The sequence below is a fragment of the Ambystoma mexicanum genome, chromosome 3q, assembly GCF_040938575.1.
Source record: "Ambystoma mexicanum isolate Mex_15411 chromosome 3q, UKY_AmexF1_1, whole genome shotgun sequence".
In the NCBI taxonomy this organism is placed as follows: domain Eukaryota; kingdom Metazoa; phylum Chordata; class Amphibia; order Caudata; family Ambystomatidae; genus Ambystoma; species Ambystoma mexicanum.
In genome coordinates this window covers 1,167,886,327-1,167,907,189 of record NC_090926.1, presented here as the reverse complement: position 1 = coordinate 1,167,907,189, position 20,863 = coordinate 1,167,886,327, and the positions used below count along the sequence as shown (strand labels likewise).

General features: G+C 50.1%; 1 protein-coding gene across 3 annotated transcripts in view; it reads right to left on the bottom strand.

Moving 5' to 3' along the window:
* LOC138447708 (CD209 antigen-like protein B) overlaps positions 1-20,863 on the bottom strand; it is a 361,732-nt gene that overhangs the window by 326,671 nt on the left and 14,198 nt on the right. For all 3 annotated transcript variants that reach the window (XM_069604002.1, XM_069604003.1, XM_069604004.1), the window contains exon 2: positions 164-265. In XM_069604002.1, the coding sequence (XP_069460103.1) occupies positions 164-265 (102 nt within the window). The remainder of the gene's footprint in view (positions 1-163; positions 266-20,863) is intronic.

Sequence of the window (20,863 nt, the reverse complement as noted above, 5' to 3'; positions counted from 1 at the left end):
GCATAAAATATTCGATATAAAGACTGCATACCATTTTATCAGGGGAGTGCCCTGACTGCATCAGACTCTGGCAACATTTCCCACCAAAATGGCGGCACTTTGAGAGTGACAATGGAAGGGCATTGTGGGACGTGATGCGACCCCAAGTGCTGGCGCCACTTACGTGTCGGTTCGATGCTCTTGGGATGTCTGCGGCTACGGCCTTCCTGTTGATTCCAATTTCCATCGCTCTGGGGCTTCATGAAGTTGGTGTAGAAGCCATCATCTTTGGAAGGACAGAAATCAGGGAAAATTCCAATCAGTCTAGCAACCACAAGGAGCCACCAGACTCGCTCCCCATCCCCTCCGATCGGATTGGTCGAAACAGTGATCTTTCCACAAATTCATTGGATTGATCGACAATCCCATGATCCACAGCCCATGCCACGAGAACCATGATAAGTAGCGTTACAGCGTGGCAAGCCTATCAGGGAGGCAAGGGGGATTGTTTTAGTCAGTGAGACATAATTTGCAGAATATAGGGATCTATGAAGTTGCAAAAAATGCAGGGCGAGACTTCCCTAACCCCCCACCTTTGCAAATCCCTAAACCCAACCCCCATCTACATTTGCGGTGAAATATGGTAAAAAATAAACTCAAGCAAATGGGCTTCAAACAAACTGATCTGCATGGAAATGGGCTAGTAGAGAGGAAATGGGCTAGAACAGAGGAAATGGGCTAGTGCAGAGGAAATGGGCTAGTAGAGAGGAAATGGGCTGGTGCAGAGGAAATGGGCTAGTAGAGAGGAAATGGGCTGGTGCAGAGTAAACGGGCTGGTGCAGAGGAAATGGGCTAGTAGAGAGGAAATGGGCTAGAACAGAGGAAATGGGCTGGTGCAGAGGAAATGGGCTAGAACAGAGGAAATGGGCTGGTGCAGAGGAAATGGCCTAGTAGAGAGGAAATGGGCTGGTGCAGAGTAAACGGGCTGGTGCAGAGGAAATGGGCTAGTAGAGAGGAAATGGGCTAGTAGAGAGGAAATGGGCTAGAACAGAGGAAATGGGCTAGTGCAGAGGAAATGGGCTAGTAGAGAGGAAATGGGCTGGTGCAGAGGAAATGGGCTAGTAGAGAGGAAATGGGCTGGTGCAGAGTAAACGGGCTGGTGCAGAGGAAATGGGCTAGTAGAGAGGAAATGGGCTAGTAGAGAGGAAATGGGCTGGTGCAGAGGAAATGGGCTAGAACAGAGGAAATGGGCTGGTGCAGAGGAAATGGGCTAGAACAGAGGAAATGGGCTGGTGCAGAGGAAATGGGCTAGTAGAGAGGAAATGGGCTGGTGCAGAGTAAACGGGCTGGTGCAGAGGAAATGGGCTAGTAGAGAGGAAATGGGCTAGTAGAGAGGAAATGGGCTGGTGCAGAGGAAATGGGCTAGAACAGAGGAAATGGGCTGGTGCAGAGGAAATGGGCTAGAACAGAGGAAATGGGCTGGTGCAGAGGAAATGGGCTAGTAGAGAGGAAATGGGCTGGTGCAGAGGAAATGGGCTAGAACAGAGGAAATGGGCTGGTGCAGAGGAAATGGGCTAGAACAGAGGAAATGGGCTGGTGCAGAGGAAATGGGCTAGAACAGAGGAAATGGGCTGGTGCAGAGGAAATGGGCTAGAACAGAGGAAATGGGCTGGTGCAGAGGAAATGGGCTAGTAGAGAGGAAATGGGCTAGAACAGAGGAAATGGGCTAGCACAGAGTAAACGGGCTGGTGCAGAGGAAATGGGCTAGTACAGAGGAAAAGGGCTAGTAGAGAGGAAATGGGCTAGAACAGAGGAAATGGGCTAGCACAGAGGAAACGGGCTAGAGCAGAGGAAATGGGCTAGTAGAGAGGAAATGGGCTAGAACAGAGGAAATGGGCTAGTAGAGAGGAAATGTGCTAGAACAGAGGAAATGGGCTAGCACAGAGTAAACGGGCTAGAACAGAGGAAATGGGCTAATACAGAGGAAATGGGCTAGTACAGAGGAAACGGGCTAGAGCAGAGGAAATGGGCTAGTAGAGAGGAAATGGGCTAGAACAGAGGAAATGGGCTGGTGCAGAGGAAATGGGCTAGTACAGAGGAAAAGGGCTAGTAGAGAGGAAATGGGCTAGAACAGAGGAAATGGGCTGGTGCAGAGGAAATGGGCTAGTACAGAGGAAAAGGGCTAGTAGAGAGGAAATGTGCTAGAACAGAGGAAATGGGCTAGCACAGAGTAAACGGGCTAGAACAGAGGAAATGGGCTAATACAGAGGAAATGGGCTAGTACAGAGGAAGCGGGCTAGAGCAGAGGAAATGGGCTAGTAGAGAGGAAACGGGCTAGAACAGAGGAAATGGGCTGGTGCAGAGGAAATGGGCTAGTACAGAGGAAAAGGGCTAGTAGAGAGGAAATGGGCTAGAACAGAGGAAATGGGCTGGTGCAGAGGAAACGGGCTAGAACAGAGGAAATGGGCTAGTAGAGAGGAAATGGGCTAGAACAGAGGAAAAGGCTAGTAGAGAGGAAATGGGCTAGAACAGAGGAAATGGGCTGGTGCAGAGGAAATGGGCTAGTAAAGAGGAAAAGGGCTAGTAGAGAGGAAATGGGCTAGAACAGAGGAAATGGGCTAGCACAGAGTAAACGGGCTAGAACAGAGGAAATGGGCTAATACAGAGGAAATGGGTTAGTTCAGAGGAAACGGGCTAGAACAGAGGAAATGGGCTAGTAGAAAGGAAAAAGGGCTAGAACAGAGGAAATGGGCTAGGGCAGAGGGAATGGGCTAGTACAGAGGAAACTGGCTAGAGCAGAGGAAACGGGCTAGTACAGAGGAAATGGGCTAGAACAGAGGAAATGAGCTAGTAGAGAGGAAATGGGCTAGTAGAGAGTAAATGCGCTACTACAGAGGAAACGGGCTAGAACAGAGGAAATTGGCTGGTAGAGAGGAAATGGGCTAGAACCGAGGAAATGGGCTAGAACAGAGGAAACGGCCTAGAACAGAGGAAATGGGCTAATACAGAGGAAATGGGTTAGTAGAAAGGAAAAAGGGCTAGAACAGAGGAAACGGGCTAGTGCAGAGCAAACGGGCTAGTACAGATGAAATGGGCTAGAACAGAGGAAATGGGCTAGAAGAGAGGAAATGGGCGAGTACAGAGGAAATGGGCTAGTAGAGGCTAAATGGGCTAGTACAGCGGAAATGGGCTAGTTCAGAGGAAAAGGGCTAGTAGAGAGGAAATGGGCTAGAACAGAGGAAATGGGCTGGTGCAGAGGAAACGGGCTAGAACAGAGGAAATGGGCTAGTAGAGAGGAAATGGGCTAGAACAGAGGAAAAGGCTAGTAGAGAGGAAATGGGCTAGAACAGAGGAAATGGGCTGGTGCAGAGGAAATGGGCTAGTAAAGAGGAAATGGGCTAGAACAGAGGAAATGGGCTGGTGCAGAGGAAATGGGCTAGTACAGAGGAAAAGGGCTAGTAGAGAGGAAATGGGCTAGAACAGAGGAAATGGGCTAGCACAGAGTAAACGGGCTAGAACAGAGGAAATGGGCTAATACAGAGGAAATGGGTTAGTTCAGAGGAAACGGGCTAGAACAGAGGAAATGGGCTAGTAGAAAGGAAAAAGGGCTAGAACAGAGGAAATGGGCTAGGGCAGAGGGAATGGGCTAGTACAGAGGAAACTGGCTAGAGCAGAGGAAACGGGCTAGTACAGAGGAAATGGGCTAGAACAGAGGAAATGAGCTAGTAGAGAGGAAATGGGCTAGTAGAGAGTAAATGCGCTACTACAGAGGAAACGGGCTAGAACAGAGGAAATTGGCTGGTAGAGAGGAAATGGGCTAGAACCGAGGAAATGGGCTAGAACAGAGGAAACGGCCTAGAACAGAGGAAATGGGCTAATACAGAGGAAATGGGTTAGTAGAAAGGAAAAAGGGCTAGAACAGAGGAAACGGGCTAGTGCAGAGCAAACGGGCTAGTACAGATGAAATGGGCTAGAACAGAGGAAATGGGCTAGAAGAGAGGAAATGGGCGAGTACAGAGGAAATGGGCTAGTAGAGGCTAAATGGGCTAGTACAGCGGAAATGGGCTAGTTCAGAGGAAATGGGCTATCACCGAACAACAGATGTAATTTGTGTCCTTCCTAGAACCACAGGTAAGTACAGGTATGTCTGGCCGCAAGGTGTGCCCGCTATATGTTGCCACATATCAAGTTCGGGTGCAGAACACGTGCGTGGTTTGGTAACTGTGCTGGGTGTCGGGAGGGCACCCTTGAAAGGCAAATCTAAGGATTGTTTCGGGGATGAGCTGCAGAAAGACGTGTCAGAACCCAGAAGAGGAGAAAAGGATGGACGGCGCTCCCTCCAGTCACGTCACAACTTCATGGCACTGCTACACCGCCTATAGTTCACATCATAGCTGCTTTCATTGTCCTATTCATTTACCCAAGTGTTTCTGGGGGGTGCTTGTGCGCAGGGCGGGAGTGGTCCCTCAGGAAATGGAGAGATGTCTGAAAACATGGCTCTTTACACAGGAACTGCTAACATAACTCTCTGTAAGCATGTTGCGCCCTATTAACATCTGATGATCTTTGCTACTCAATGTGCAGTCTGTAACGCACCCCTCTATGCATATGCATAACCCTGTAACTACTGTACTCCTTACTGTCAAGAACACTTGTGTAACCATGTAACTTTCGGTGCTCCTTCACTGTCAAGAACAGCGCCCAGATGCCTCCGGGCTGGGTGCTCTATACAAATGTCTAAATGAATAAATAAATAAATAAATAAATAATTACATGTCCCAACAGCCAATCACCTGTGGATAGGCAGTAAGGCTGCGACAGAATTCGTCGCATGCTAAGCACGCTTCATAGGCGATTCTTCACACCTCGGGCGCTGTGTCCGCCTGCCCCTCTTTGCCACCACAGGTGCTTCCTGGCCTATGAACGTGGGCGCCATTTTCCTTTCCTCTAAACAGGGGTTCCAGAGGCACTGCCACCCTCTGCTGTTTCGGAAAACCCCAATGGACAGGCAACAACTAGAGTCCCCTCAGGGCCACGTCATGCAAAATAAGTCCATGCAAATATTAGTATTGTGTCCTCAAAATAGGGCCAGTTTGCACGCCTCAAGAATTTCAGACCCCATGCATTTTGCGCCTCTCCCCCGCATCCCCCCTGTAATAATGATGTGAGGCGTACAGTTGAGTTACGGAGCTTTATTTCAGTGGCCCCCAGAGGTCGGACCACAGCAACCAAAATAGAACGGGGAGGTGGGAAGGTTCGGTTAGGACGGGGCTGGAACACTGGACTCGTGGGAGCGGAGTCCCACGAGCTGGGTTAAACATAACATAACATCTCCGCTGTTAGGAAAACAGGAAAAGGGGGGGGGGAAGGGGAAGGTTTTATGCATATGGAAACTGTTAATAATATAAGAAGTCTTGATTGAAGTTTTGTATGATCTTCCGATTCCTCTTCGATAGTCTGCTGTTGGGGTTTTTCTCAGTGTCCATGTGAGAGCTGTTGTCTTCGCGTTGGCTGATTTGAGATGCTCCCGTGGAAGGAGGATTTGACTCTGATGGATTTCCCAATGGTGTGTGCTTAGAGGTGCTAGGTCTGTGAACGTCTGTTGTTATTTTTACTATGTTGTCTCCTGACCACTTCTTTCCATCATCAAGTGTGACGGATTTGCCATGACATTGGATGACCTTCTGTGGAGGTCTGAACTTACTTTCGGACTTGGATGTTTTTTTTGGTTCTTTGACGCAGACCCAGTCTCCTGCTTGCACTCGCATTTCTTTTACTGCATTTTTGGAGTCGTAATGTGTTTTGTATTTTGTCTGTTTCTCAATTGTCCTCTTCTGGATTTTATCCATGTTAATCTTTACTTCTCCACCATTCATGAATATCCAAGCTGGTCTTAGACGATTGGTTGCAGCTCTACCACGCATCAGGGTAAATGGCTCGATGTTAGTGGTGGTGTGTGGTGTTGTTCTGTACGCACACAAGGCTTCCTTGAGGGTTTCTCTCCATGGAAGAGTGTTAGCGATGGCCAGCTGTATTATGCTCTTTATAAGTCTGTTCATCCTCTCCACCAATCCATTTGATATAGGATGGTATAGAGATGTTGTTAGGTGTTTGATGCATCTGTGCTTGAGGAATTCTTGAAATTCAGACGATATAAACTGGGATCCGTTGTCTGAAACCAGTTCCTTGGGATCCCCTTCTCTGTTGAAAATTTCTGTCAGGAATTGTGTTACTTTCTTTGATGACACGTTTGTTTCAGCTATTCCCCATTCAGTCCACTTTGAGGTATAATCTATGAGCACTATTATATATATTTTCTCACTTTCGATGTTTTCGAAGGGGCCCATAATGTCTATAGCGACTTTTGACCATACTTCTTGGGGTGGTTCTATGATTTGGAGAGGGGTCTTCCTTACAGTTTTTGATTTGTCGCTTGAGGCACATGCGACGCAACTTTTTACAGTTTCTTCTGCTTCTTTCCACATGTGCGGCCACCAGTAATTGCTCCTGAGTCTATTTTTCGTCAAACTTCTTCCCAGATGACCTTCATGGGCTAGTTCAAGTAGTTTATCTCTAAGCATTACAGGTGGAATCAGTTTGTCTCCTCTGAATATGTGCTTTTCATCCATACTTATTTCGTCCTTGAACGGTATGAAGTCTGTTAGAATGTGGTTTGGTTTGATCCAATCATTAATTATGGCTTTTCTCATTTCTTGTTGTTTTGTGTCATTGTTGGTGATGTTCAGCCAATCTTCTTTGGAAATGGCAGGATTGATGGTTGCTATGATATCTTCTTGAGGTTGATCGGTCTCTTCTTCCTGGTTGGTAGAGAGTCTAGAGAGGCAATCTGCTACTCCATTTGATGAGCCGGGAGTGTAGCAGACTTGGATGTTGTATTGCATAATATCGAGAAACCAACGCCTGATTCTTGGCGAAATGAGATGTGGTGTCTTGCATTGAAGGATGTTTACTAACGGTTTGTGATCAGTTTTGAGTAGTATAGGTAAGCCCCATATTAAGTTCCTGAAATGTTGTAAAATCCATTTCACCCCCAGGGCTTCTCTCTCTATCGTTGAATAATTTAGTTCGGCGCCTCGCAAGACTCTTGAGGCAAAAGCAATGGTCACAATGTTTCCCTTTTGCTGTTGTTCTAGGACACCACCAAGTCCATATTTGCTGGCATCGACGGAGATGATGGTCTTAGCCTTACAGTCAAACATTGCTAGAGCAGAAGCCTTGTTAATGTCGCACTTGACTTCCTCAAACTCCTTCTTACATTCCGAGGACCATACAAACTTGGTGGCTTTCTTTGAGAGGTTCCTCATGTGCTTCGTCTTGTTGGCATAGTCGTTTACAAACTTTGAGTAATATTCGGTCATGCCGAGAAAACTCCTGAGTTGATCCTTATTTTCGGGTTCGGCGATGTTTATTATGACATCCATGAGTTTTTTCTTGGGGCTGATTCCCTCAGCGTTTATGGAGTGGCCAAGATAGGATACTTGGTTGCATTTTATGTTGCACTTTTCCAATTTGAGGGTGAGTCCACTTTTTTGGATTACTTGGAGGACACACATGAGCTTGGCATCATGTTCTCTTTCGTTTTCGGCAGATATGAGTATGTCGTCCTGAAAACAGTGGACACCGTCGAGACCTCCAAACAGGTGCGACATTAACCGTTGAAAGACAGCTGCGGCTGATGCGAGGCCAAAAGGCATCCTATTAAACATGAATGCCCCCAGAGGTGTCACGAAGGAAGTGAGATTTTTTGAGTTCTCCTCCAATGCGATCTGATGGTATGCCGACGAGAGGTCGAGGGTGCTGAAGTATTTGGCTGGTTTCATGGTTGCAAGGAGTTCTGATATGTTAGGGAGGGGGTGTCTGTCCACCCATATGTTCTTGTTCAAGTCACGTAGGTCAACACACATCCTTATCGAATTGTCTGGTTTGCCGACAAGGACGATTGGTGCGAGCCTCTCGGAACTCTCAATGGGTTGGATGATGTTTTCCTCACAAAGTCGGTTGAGCTCTTTCCTCAAGGCGTCTTTGGTGCCAAAGGGGATTCCACGAACACGATGGGCTACAGGAACGGCGTCCTTCTTCAAAACTATCTTATGTTGAAAGCCTCGGAGGAGTCCCACTTTGTTGTTGAATACTTTTGGAAACATCTTGGCTAAAGTGGACTTTATGTTGGTGGGCTCCAAGCTGGTTGTAGCATCGGTGTCGCTCAGCACACTCAGGACTGGAACTTCTTCTCCAGGGTGGATCTTTATTCGTAAGGCAGCTTGCTCCTCCCAACCAACAACTGAAGAGCCATTTTTGGCCACGAAGAGTTTACAATATGTCTCTCTCTCAAAAAATTTGAGTTTGACCCAGGTATACCCAATTATTTCGATGGGAGTCTTGCCATAACCTGTGGCCTTTATTGGTGTGCAGCGTAGGTCCTGTATCCTCCTAGAGAGAGTTCCCAAAAATGTTTGGACATCTACTATTGTATAGGGGGAACCTGTATCTACCATTACTTGAAGAAGTGTCCCATCTACATGCATGTCGACCCACGGCCCCTTGGCGTCACGTGAGGAAGTGATGGTGAGTATTTGTATTGGAGGGGAGTCTCGGTCGATGAGCAGCATGTTATCGTAGCTGGGATCATCTTCTATGTATCTCACCGAGGCAGATCTGATGGATGGGCCTCTATTGTATCTGGGAGGTCTGGTTGTTCTACCCCTGTTACTGTTGCAAACCTTGGCGAAATGTCCGCGGCGGCCACACTTGTAACACTCAGCATTGTTTGCGGGACACGTCTTCTCAGGGTCTTCGTGTTTGAACCATCCACATCGTTGGCAATGGGCAGGGTCCCTGAAGTCGTTGGATGGACCCTTTCCTCTCCTGGAATTGGTTGTTGAGCCTCGGAAGGCTGGGGCCTTCCTGACCAAGGCGAACAGATTCTCAGTGTTGTCAGCATCTGGATGGGTTTCAACGGATTTCACCTCAACACAATCCTTTTGGGCGAGTCTCTCCTTCAGGCAGTGGTCACCAAACTCCAAGCTCCTTGCTGTCTCTATGGCTTGGTCCAGGGAGGGATTCTTCATTTGCCATAGTTTCTGCTGAATGCAAGGGTCCGCTACATTGAGGACAAGCTGGTCCCTCAGATACTCATCGCTGACGCCAGTGAATTCACACGTTGACATCAGTACTCTCAAGGATGCAATGTAAGAGTCGATCGACTCACTCTTTTGTTGCTTCCTGGTAAAGAACTTGTACCTCTCTAGTACAATGTTGGTTTTGTTACCAAAATGTTTGGTGAGCTTGGCTAAGGCCGTGTCGAATTTGTGGTTGTGGTTGCCATCGCCTCCAACATCGTCCGATTCTGGTAGTGCCCTAAACAGTCTTAGTGCCTCTGCTCCTATGCAGTTCAATAGTGTTGCTTCCTTGAGGTCATCGTTGAATTTGTTGCCCCCAATGGCTCTCAGGTAGATGTGGAACCCGTCGATCCATTGTTCCGAGGGAGAGGCTGGTGTCCCAGGGCACGGGAGAAATTTGGCCGGATGGGGGATGTTTTGCATGATGGAAGATGTGAATCTGTGTTAAAACTGTGCTGAAAACTATGTTAAAAAGTAGGCTGGGAAAGAAACATTTTTTTTTTTTTTTTTTTTTACGTGTGTCTCTGGATTGCAAAAGTCGCTGGGTAAGAGAAGGCGTTATTTGTTGTCTTCTGAGTCTTGCTCTTGGTCTTTATTAAAAGCAGATGGGGCTTTTGTGTAGACAAGGATTTGTTTGGCGGCTGTGGGGAACGAGAAATGTTCGATAATGTTGTCACTATGACAACAGGGACAACAAAATGGCTGCCGTAATGTCACTTAGGTAACAAAGACAACAAAATGGCTGCACGTGATGTACTTTGCGGTCCTTTCTTCTTTTTTTTTTTGAAGCTGCGCGTGGGCGTGATGGCGCGTGACTAGGTGTCTGGTGCCCAAAACCCCAGTTAAATCGTACCTTTGCTTGCTGAGAGGGTACCTGTTCTGCGGCTGCGCCACCCTCTACCCGGAATTGGGGAGGGGCGCGGCCGACTGTGTCTGCGCCGCCCTCGACCCGGATCGGGGAGGGGCGCGGCCGTGTGTGTACAGCGGCGGCAACGGAGACGGGACGAGGCTGGTAGCTGAGGCAGTCCGCTACGCTCCGGGGGGCGGTTCACCTCCTCGTCGCCAATGTAATAATGATGTGAGGCGTACAGTTGAGTTACGGAGCTTTATTTCAGCGGCCCCCATAGGTCGGACCACAGCAACCGAAATAGAACGGGGAGGTGGGAAGGTTCGGTAAGGACGGGGCTGGAACACTGGACTCGTGGGAGCGGAGTCCCACTAGCTGGGTTAAACATAACAACTCCTTCTTACATTCCGAGGACCATACAAACTTGGTGGCTTTCTTTAAGAGGTTCCTCATGTGTTTCGTCTTGTTGGCATAGTTGTTTACAAACTTTGAGTAATATTCGGTCATGCCGAGAAAACTCCTGAGTTGATCCTTATTTTCGGGTTTGGCGATGTTTATTATGACATCCATGAGTTTTTTCTTGGGGCTGATTCCCTCAGCGTTTATGGAGTGGCCAAGATAGGATACTTGGTTGCATTTTATGTTGCACTTTTCCAATTTGAGGGTGAGTCCACTTTTTTGGATTACTTGGAGGACACACATGAGCTTGGCATCATGTTCTCTTTCGTTTTCGGCAGATATGAGTATGTCGTCCTGAAAACAGTGGACACCGTCGAGACCTCCAAACAGGTGCGACATTAACCGTTGAAAGACAGCTGCGGCTGATGCGAGGCCAAAAGGCATCCTATTAAACATGAATGCCCCCAGAGGTGTCACGAAGTAAGTGAGATTTTTTGAGTTCTCCTCCAATGCGATCTGATGGTATGCCGACGAGAGGTCGAGGGTGCTGAAGTATTTGGCTGGTTTCATGGTTGCAAGGAGTTCTGATATGTTAGGGAGGGGGTGTCTGTCCACCCATATGTTCTTGTTCAAGTCACGTAGGTCAACACACATCCTTATCGAATTGTCTGGTTTGCCGACAAGGACGATTGGTGCGAGCCACTCGGAACTCTCAATGGGTTGGATGATGTTTTCCTCACAAAGTCGGTTGAGCTCTTTCCTCAAGGCGTCTTTGGTGCCAAAGGGGATTCCACGAACACGATGGGCTACAGGAACGGCGTCCTTCTTCAAAACTATCTTATGTTGAAAGCCTCGGAGGAGTCCCACTTTGTTGTTGAATACTTTTGGAAACATCTTGGCTAAAGTGGACTTTATGTTGGTGGGCTCCAAGCTGGTTGTAGCATCGGTGTCGCTCTGCACACTCAGGACTGGAACTTCTTCTCCAGGGTGGATCTTTATTCGTAAGGCAGCTTAAATACGTGTTGCGTGCCGACTCCTTTGTTGCCTTTTTGTTTCTCCACACACCCTCTTCTGGAAACTGCTGGGTCATGTCTTGGGTGATGGACCACAGGAGTGGAGTGGGTGAGACTTGTGCCCCCCACTAACTCCCCCCCCCAAAAGGGGGTGAGCCAGGCGGGACTTGGGCCGCCAATGGGCACGTGATTGGCCCGAATTCGACTCCAGTTTCAAACCACTGGCACTGAAAACACATGCGCGCGCCTGACTGCACCGAACAGAAAAAAATATCTTGCATGGAAAATAAACCTGCCTGCCCAGGGGTGGGAGGTGTCTGGCTGGCGTCGTGCCTTGCCCCCGTGCACGCCGGGCCTCACATTGGGCGCAACAACATGTCTAATTGCCGTCAGCTGCGCCTATTACTGTGAAGCTCTTTAGGTGCACGGTAGGTCGATGGCACGTGGAGAATTGTCTCTTAGCCAAGTGTTACGTTTAGCCAATCAGAACCGTCTGGGTGATCTGAATGGGGAAGCTTGCGGCGTTGCTGTGAACATGGCAACACATTCTGCCTGATTGGCCGTTGTGCCTGGTGTACAGTTTTGTAGTGTACACACACAGAACGGTTACCTCACAGCAGGCAGACAGCGAGCACTGAACAGGTCATTGAAATTGCCTCTAATAGCAGGCCAAGTGTGTGTTTTAAGTAATAAGAACTGGCATTTTGAATTGAAAGAAAGCCACTTCCCCACTTTCTTCCGGTAAATTCCAGATATGTGCCTTCTTCCAAAACAATTACATCTAGTTACAAAATAACCCCATGGACGGGGCCCATTGTTGACCATAATATATCTGGGTCAAACAAATCAAAAGACATAGACATGTCCCTGGACACTCCATAACTAGGGGATAGTTGTTCCTTCCAGGCTAAATGTTGCATACAGTACATAAAAAAGCCCACACAATCTGTTCCTATCCGCCTTCTAAAACCTATTTGTAACTTATCCAAAATGCTATGCAAACACATAGATTCCTCTATTTTAACAACAAAATAAAATACCCTTCCATTATGTAATGTGATGCCTTTTAAAGGAATGAAAGTGCCTAATGGCCTTGTGTCCTCATGAAATTGCCCTGAATCCACATGATGTAACCGTTGGGTGGCCATGAAGCTGCTTCTATAATCAGCATGGCATTGCCCAAGAGCACTGCCATATTTTGCAGCAGTGCCAGGGTGATTGTGGTGGCAAGTGCCCACTTGCACAGCAGGATATTGCAACACAATCAGCATGAAGTTCTCCCACCTTCTGAGATTCTCCTGCTGGGGCTGGATACAGAAGGCGCCTACAGCTGATACGGGTAGACCCGGATATATGAAAAGCTACCACTGATTGGAGAAGCGACCTATGGGTCTTCTTACCCGCCCTCAAGACTCAATCTTTGGGAGTAGGTGACAGCAGCCATTTCTCTAACTGCAGACCGCCATCCCACTTCAGGCGGGCATGTGAGCGAGGGCCACCGGCGGCCACATTATGCTTCCTGGGCGCATGGCAACATCCCACCATCCACTGCCCTCTCCCAGCTGCCAGGGTGTTGATCAGGTGCAGAGGAATAAGTGAAGCACATGCACAAAGAAGCAACACACCGCCCTCAATTTCCTTTTCTCAAATCATGTCACCCCCCCCTTCTATCCAGCCCCCGGTAGAATGTGAAAGCAGCATATTAGTCTCTGTTCTGGGTCCTGCACGCAGTGAGCGTGGGCGCCCCGGAGGCAACATTACATTGTGACTTGACCCGCAGAGTTGAAAACAATGAATCATCACATATTTATTTTATTTTATTTTTTTTAAACTTTGGTTTTATTGGTAATTTTCAGAAAAAGAAACAATGACAACACCGGGAGCAGTATGAATATCACATTAACATCATCCCCGAACCCCCGTAGTCTCCTTCCCCCCCCTCACCCCTCACCCCTCTCCCCAGCTCCACCCCTCCCCCCAGATCAGAGTTCCATCGTAAAACCAATCGCAGGAGTCGTCATCCATACTCGAAGTTCAGTGCTTTGGAGCCATGCTGTGCGTTCCCTTAAATGCTGGCTTAGACGGATCTGCTGTCTCCCGGGCCGTGGGCTACCCCATTGTTCTTGAGTGGTTCTCTCCGGGCTCCATAGCCCCCCCCCGCCCCGTGTTGTCCACGTAGTGTCAATGCGCCTCCCATCCCCATGCCTGGTAAACCCCATACCAATTTGGCTGGAAGGTGCTCGATTCGTTGTTTACCATGGCTGTCAGTTTGTCCATGAGGAACATGTTCTTCAGTTTTTTTAGCCAGTCTTCATTAGATGGGGTCTCCGGACTTTTCCACCTTTGCGCTAGGGCCACCCTTCCTGCTCGCAACATGGTCTCCCACATTCTTGGGTACCTATGTATTTCGGCCTCCTCCGGTGGGAGGCCCAACAACATCGTCAGTGGATTAAGTGGGAGAAGTTCTTCGGTGACCTCCGCCATCCATCCCTGTACCTTCTACCAGAACCCCTGTACCTTAGGGCAGGACTACCACATGTGACCCCTCGTCCCCACTTGGCCACATCCTCTTGGGCAACTGGGGGACACCCCCGGGAACACCTTGGATAACTTAGATGGGTCCCTATGCCATCCCTGTAAAATCTTAAAGTTATGCTCCATGTCCGCCGTGAACAGGTTTCCATGGAAAGCTATTTTAAACACCCTGGACCATGCGTCTTCCTAGAGAGCCTCTCCTGCCAGGTCATTCCAGAACCCACAAAACCCTCTACTCCCTTCCAAGTTGACAGTGTTCAATATTTGGTACATTTTGGATACTACCCCCTTCCTCATTGTGGCCATGTCTAATAACTTTTCAAAGGGGGTCAGCTGTCTCCGCAAATTCAGGCCCCAAGTCTGGTCACAGAGGATGCCCTTCAGGCGCAAATATTCAAAGACTGAAAGAGACCCCCACCCAAGTGCTTCTCGCAGCTCCTCGTATTCAAGGAACTCGCCCTCCTTGAACAGCTGCCCCGCCCATTCCAGCCCCCTATCCGACCAGGACTGGGCATTCCTGAATCCCCTGCTCCCTAGTTTGAGCGGGTAGCCCCAGAGCGAAGACATCGGGGAGGGCCAGGACGTGAGGTGCGCAGTTGTGGGTCCCTCCTTCCAAATCGGCCAGATTATTCCCAGGGTTGGGTGGGTCTGCAATTTATTTGGGATTAGTTTACGCGGCAGCCACAAAAGGTTGCGTACTTTCAGAGGGTGGGCATCCATGTCCTCCAGATAAGACCAATAGGTGCCCATCCCCTCCCTCATGTGTTCCAACAAGACCCTTAGCTGGGCGGCCCGGTGGTAGAGAAGGAAGTCCGGCAGCCCGAAACCACCCTCCTCCCTAGGTAACGTTAGAATGGCCTTCCCTATCCTCGGGTTCCTTCCTTGCCAAACAAACTCTCGGACTGCCCTCTGTAGGTCTCGAAACATCTGGTCGGGGACCCGTGTTGGGAGTGCCATGAAAAGATACAGCAGTCTTGGGAGGATGTTCATTTTCACTGCTGTCATGCGCCCGTACCAAGACAGGATCATACCTTCCCACCTCCTCAGGTCTGACTTTATCTCTGCCGTAATGGGCGCATAATTTGCCGAAGCCAGTTTAGAAAGATCCCTTGTGAGGAGCACACCCAAGTACCTGATGGAGTCCTTCCCTACCACAATCCCTGCACACCCATCCCGGTGGTCTAGCCCCGGGTCCCGAGCCCTCATAGGGAGTCACACTGATTTTGATGCGTTTATTTTTAACCCCGAGAATTGCCCAAAGGTCGTCATCAGGGCCAGGAGGGGGGGGAGCGAGGTGACGGGCTCCACCAGGTATGCAAGAATATCATCAGCAAACAGGGAGAGCTTGAACTCCACCTCTCCTCTTTTAATCCCTTTGATGTTGGGGTGAGCTCGGACCGCTATGGCCAGGGGCTCCATCATCAGGACATATATTAAAGGGGAGAGTGGGCATCCCTGTCGTGTCCCCCGTGTGAGGGAGAATGAGTACGAAAGTTCTCCATTCACCTGCACTCTCGCCGTTGGGGCCCCGTATAGGGCGGAAACCTAGTTCCTGATGTGAGCCCCGAAGCCCATTCGACGGAGGAGGAGTTGCATGTACCTCCACTCCACCCTGTCAAAAGCTTTCTCGGAGTCCAGGGAAAGCAGACTTGCATCTAGATCTGATTCTTGGACATGGTGGATTAGGTCTTTCGTCTTCCTGATGTTATCAGAGACTTGCCTGCCCCCTATGAATCCCACTTGATCCCCGTGAACGAGCTTGGGCATTATCCCCTCCATCCGTTTGCCTATCACCTTGGCCAGGATCTTAACATCTATATTGAGGAGGGAGATTGGGCGATATGAGGAGCATTCAGTGGGGTCTTTGCCCTCTTTGGGCAGGACCACAATTATGGCCCTCATCATGGTCTCTGGCAGAGAGCCCCCCTCTAACGCCCCGTTAAACACCCTCACCAGGTGAGGGGCTAGGATAGCCTGAAACCTCTTATAGAAGTATACGGAGAAGCCGTCTTCCCCCGGGGACGTTCCCACCTTCATCCCACTGATCGAGTGCTCCACCTCCTCCTCCGTCACCCGGCCCTCTAGCCCCTCTGCCATTTCAGCTGTCAGGGACGGGATCTGGATGGAGTCCAGGAAACCCTCTATCTGAATGTCATCCCCGTCATATTCTGACGAGTATAACTTTTCATAGTAACGGCGAAAGGATGGTCCAATGTTAGGGGTGTCGAGATCTAATGATCCCCGATCATTCTTCACTGCCTTCACCGTTCTGTTCCTTTGAATCTCTCTGAGTTTCCAGACCAGGATTTTGTCAGCTCTGTCCCCCTTCTCATAATATTTCTGTTTCACTAGCTGGAGGTTCCGTTCGGTCTTATGTATCAGGAGGTCTTTCAACTGGAGTTTATAGTTTTCCAGGGTAGCAATCTGCTCTCTTTCCAGGGGAGCCAGCGGGAGGTCACCCGGTTGGAGTTGGGCTATCTTTTCCCTCAGGGATTTTTCCTGGGCCTCCCTCTCCATCTTTTTCTGGGCTCCCATTCTAATGAGGACGCCGCGTAAGGTCACCTTAAAGGCGTCCCACAGTACGTGTGTGCCCACCTCGCTGTTGTCGTTTAATTCGAAATACTCCGAGATGGCGTCCTGCACCTCCTATACTAGAACTTCGTCCTTCAGCAGGGAATCATTACACTTCCATTGCCCTCTACTGCCACTCTGCCATCCCCCTACTATTGTGGTACGGACCAAGTCGTGATCGGACCAAGGAACCGGGTCAACCCTGTGGCCAGAGACATGGGGGAGAAGGGGTTCATCTACCAGTATATAATCTATACGGGAGTATGATGTGTGGATTGCTGAGTAATAGGTGAAGGAGAGGAGGCCTGTCCTGGGAGTTGGGATGGTGTCCACCAGGCCTAGCTCCGCGTTGACCCTCTGGAATGTACGGGCCATGGTTTCATCTGCGGCCCTAGTGAGCTGCGGTCACAAGCGTTTCCAATCCGCGGTTGGGTCTAGGTCCATATTGAAATCCCCCCCCCACCACCAACATCCCGTGAACAAACAATTTCAATTTGTCCTTCACTCCCTCCCAGAATTGCGTCTGGCCCTCATTAGGGCCGTACACAACTGCCAGAGTCAGGGGGGAACCCCGCAAACTGCCCTTTGCCAGCAGATATCGGCCCTCTGGGTCCTTCATCGTGGTTTCTACTTCAAAGCCAACGTCCCTTTCTAGTAGTAGGGCTACCCCCCTTTTCTTGGTTCTGTGGGAGGCACTGAGGACCTCCCCGATCCCGCCCCCTCGCATTTTCGGTTCCTTCCCCCGGGCCCAGTGTGTTTCCTGAAGAAAGAGTAGGTCAAGCTTTGCCCTCCTAAATTCCCTGCAGACCAAGGATCTCTTGGTTGGGGTGTTCAACCCCCGCACATTAAGGGAACCCACGCCCAGGGCGGGCAGATCCTCAGCCATTGTCAATGATCAACATCTTACTGGGTAGCTGGCTCGTGGCCCTTTTCCTTTCCTGCTCCTTTTGTGTTACAACCTGATCTCTATTACCCCCTCCCCCCGCCCCCCAGGTGGGCCTTAAACCTGTCCCCAACTGCCCCCTGGTCCCCCCCGAACTTAACAACCCCAACTGTTCCTTCACCCCCCACCCCGGCGTCCAGCCAAATAGTTCCACCATTGCTGGTAATTGGCCGGACCACCAGCCTACCGCCTCTGGCTGGGCTAATGTCGGAAAATACTCCTCCTTGAGCCCCCCCCTTTTTGTCCCCCCCTGCCCCCCCACCGAGCCCCCTCCTCTAGGTAACCGACATACTTGCTGTTCTGGGAGGCCCCTTCCGTCCTTAGGCCCCGTAGTCCTGGAAGTCTACTCGTCCTTGTGCCAGGCCGGATGTTTGTGATCGTGAGTTGAGTTCTTTGCCCGGTTTCCCCGTACACTTTTGTACTTCCAGTCTACCTCGGGCTCGACCGGCCCACTCCTCCCTTGCCGGGGTCGGCGTCTTCCCTGTCCGTCGCTGGGGACGGCGGGTTCAGTTTCTTAATTGTCCGTGGACCCGTCTTCTTTCTCTTCTCTCCTTGTGACCTGCGTTCCCTGGCTCCTTCCGCTGCGAATCCCGTGGGTTCTCTCCGAGGGGCCGGGTCCGACACATACCCTTGAATGGCTTCCCTTATGTCCTTCTCTGTAATCAGGGTCGACCGTTGGCCCTCGTACTCGAACGAGAGGGAGAAGGGATAGCCCCATCTATAGCGCACCCCCTTCTCTTTTAGCATTTGTGTCAGGGGGCGGCACATCCTGCGTTTGGCCAGCGTGTATGAAGAGAGGTCCTGGAAAATGGACACTTGTGCGTTGCTGTAGGTTATTTCCCGTGCCTTTCTGGCCTCCTCCAGAACCTTCGCTTTCTCGGTGTATTAATGAAAGCGGACCAGGATTGACCGGGGGCCCCCAGCTCTGCCCCCCGCTCTGTGGACCCGGTCAAACGTTGGTTCAGTCGTCATCTCGTCCGAGAAAAGAAGGGTGATAATGTCCCTCACCGTCAGGTTCAGTTCTCTTTCCGTTTCTCCCTCTGACTCCGGGACCCCAAAAATTCTGAGGTTGTTCCTCCGTTCCCTATTTTCGAAGTCGTCCATTTGCCTGGCCCTCTCCTCGTCTCTTTTTTCTAGCGCAGCTATTCTCATGGACATGTCCATCTCTTGGGTCGTTGTTGTGGATTGGTTGGTCTCCAGCTGCAACACTCTGTCCTCGACCTTATCCACCCTGCGGTCCATGTTCTCCATTTTCTGGGCAATGTCCGCACGCATATCTCTGATCTCCTGCAGGACCGAGGCAAAGCCCTTTTCCATTGTAAGGGTGGGTGGGGGCGAGGTCTCGGGCTGGGACATTCTAGTCGTACGATCCAGGCCGCTAATCTCCCTTCTGGCGTCCAGGTAGCGATACTCCTGGAGGGTTTGGCGCCAGCTCATCCGATCTCCCTATCTCTCCCTCCGGTCGGTGGTCTTTGGGGGCCAAGAGCGATGATCCTGCTGGGAGACCGCCCTTCGGGCAAAAAAACCACTCCGTGTGGGGCTATCTTTGAGCGGGCACGCGCCCCACCAGTCTCCGGCGGGGGCCTCACACTCTCTACACGCCCTTTTTCCCGCTGCTTGTGGTCGTCTGTCCCCGTGACGGCGGTGGGTATCAAATTTGTGATCGGGTGAGGGTTCAGGCCAGGCCCCCAGGGATGGGGGGCGCAGCGCCCACAGCGTGCTGGACAGGCCGTGTTTTCTTCTGAGTTCGTCTCCAGGCGGGCACTCGCCCTGGGACGGAGCCCAGGGGCCACCACCTGTACAAGTCTCACACCTTCTTCACCGGCCCTGCCCCGCTGTTGTCCGCAGTACACCGCTCCGATGGCCCTTGCCAGGGTCCGTTGGTCAGGGTCCAGGCGCCCCTGTTTTTTCGACTCCGTGATCTGGCGCTCGGGTCAAACGGGCTGTCTCACCTCTGGCTGGATTGGTTGGTACCCTCCCCCCCCGTGCCGCGAGTCCCCGACGGTGGATTCCCAGCCGAAGCGCTGGCATGCTCTAGGACCGGGGTAGGGTGGCGCAGCCTCCCGCTGATTCTCTCGTTGGGCCGCGGGGCCTCGTTCTTAGGCGTCCGAGGGTCTTTCGGCATCGCTCTTTCGCCCGGGGGGTCTCCCGGGATTCACCGCCACTGAGAACCGCAGCTGTTTCGTGGGGGAGGCTCAATCCCTCAATATGGCTCAGTTTCGGCGGGAGCGGCGTCTTCAGGCAGCCATCGCCTGTGCGCCCCCTGGTGGCCTCCCGAATCATCACATTTGATGAGAACTCAAAAAGATATGCATTGAAAGGTTCGCAAAGTATCAAAAGCACGGGGCGAAGAAAAGGTGAGGTGGCATCTTCCGGGGTCCTCTCCTGCGTGTCGGAATGCCGGCCTAAAGTACTAACCTGAGGATGGGACCTACAATGATCTGGTAGGACAGCATTGGTGAGGGATGGGGTCCTTGTATCCCTAGCTGCTGCTTGCTGCCAATTACCCACCCTCCCCTGTTAGCTCCCCGCTCCTTTTTTCCCTGCTTCCCTCACTGTGTTCTTTCCCCTATGATTGTAAAGCACTCCATTGCTTCCCAAAGCGCAGTCTGCACTCAGTAAATACCACAATCAGAATAATAAGAATAAGAATAATAATAATATGAGCCTAAACATTTTTTTCTGGGTTTGTATAATTACTTCAAGACACCAATGCTACTGTGTGATAAGCCCATATGATTGTAGTCTTTGTTTTACATCGACATGAGCGGTTAGGCAGAATTATATGCAGCACCCCTTGGGAATACTACACACAATTAGGACTACAAGTGGCAGCACAAATTCACCTTTCATACAAGCCTGTACTACACAGTAAAGTGGTAGCAATGGCTGAGCAGCCAGACTTATCTCAAGAGCAAGTGAGCAGTATCAATAGTTACACAAAGGACAGCAATTACTATGATTCAAACAAACACTGACTCAAGGTTTCTGAGTAAAATAATATACATTTATTTACACATCAGTTAGAAAACATTTCATTAAAGTAAAGCAGTTGAAAAATCATACTCTTAATACACTACACCACACCCAATAGATTCTGGACAAGTTAGGCTCAAAATGAAGAATGAGCAAAATGGCACTCTAGCAATTTAAAAGGGAGGGAAAGACAAAGTTAGGCAAAAATAGAGCAGCACCAACAGGTAACTAAGCAGGGCAATCTAGAAAGAGGAACTACAGTGATAGAATCAAATCAAAAAGTCTTAGGGTCAAAGTCAATAGGACAAAAGTCTTTTGCTCAAGATCACAGATTTCAGGGTAGTGACTGCTGTTCTGCTGGCCCCAGTGTCTCTCCTGTTGGAGTATCCTGGCCATTGACAAGAAAACTGTCCATATAATACTCTCTAGAGTTTTCTGGTTTTCTTCTGGAGTTTTCAAG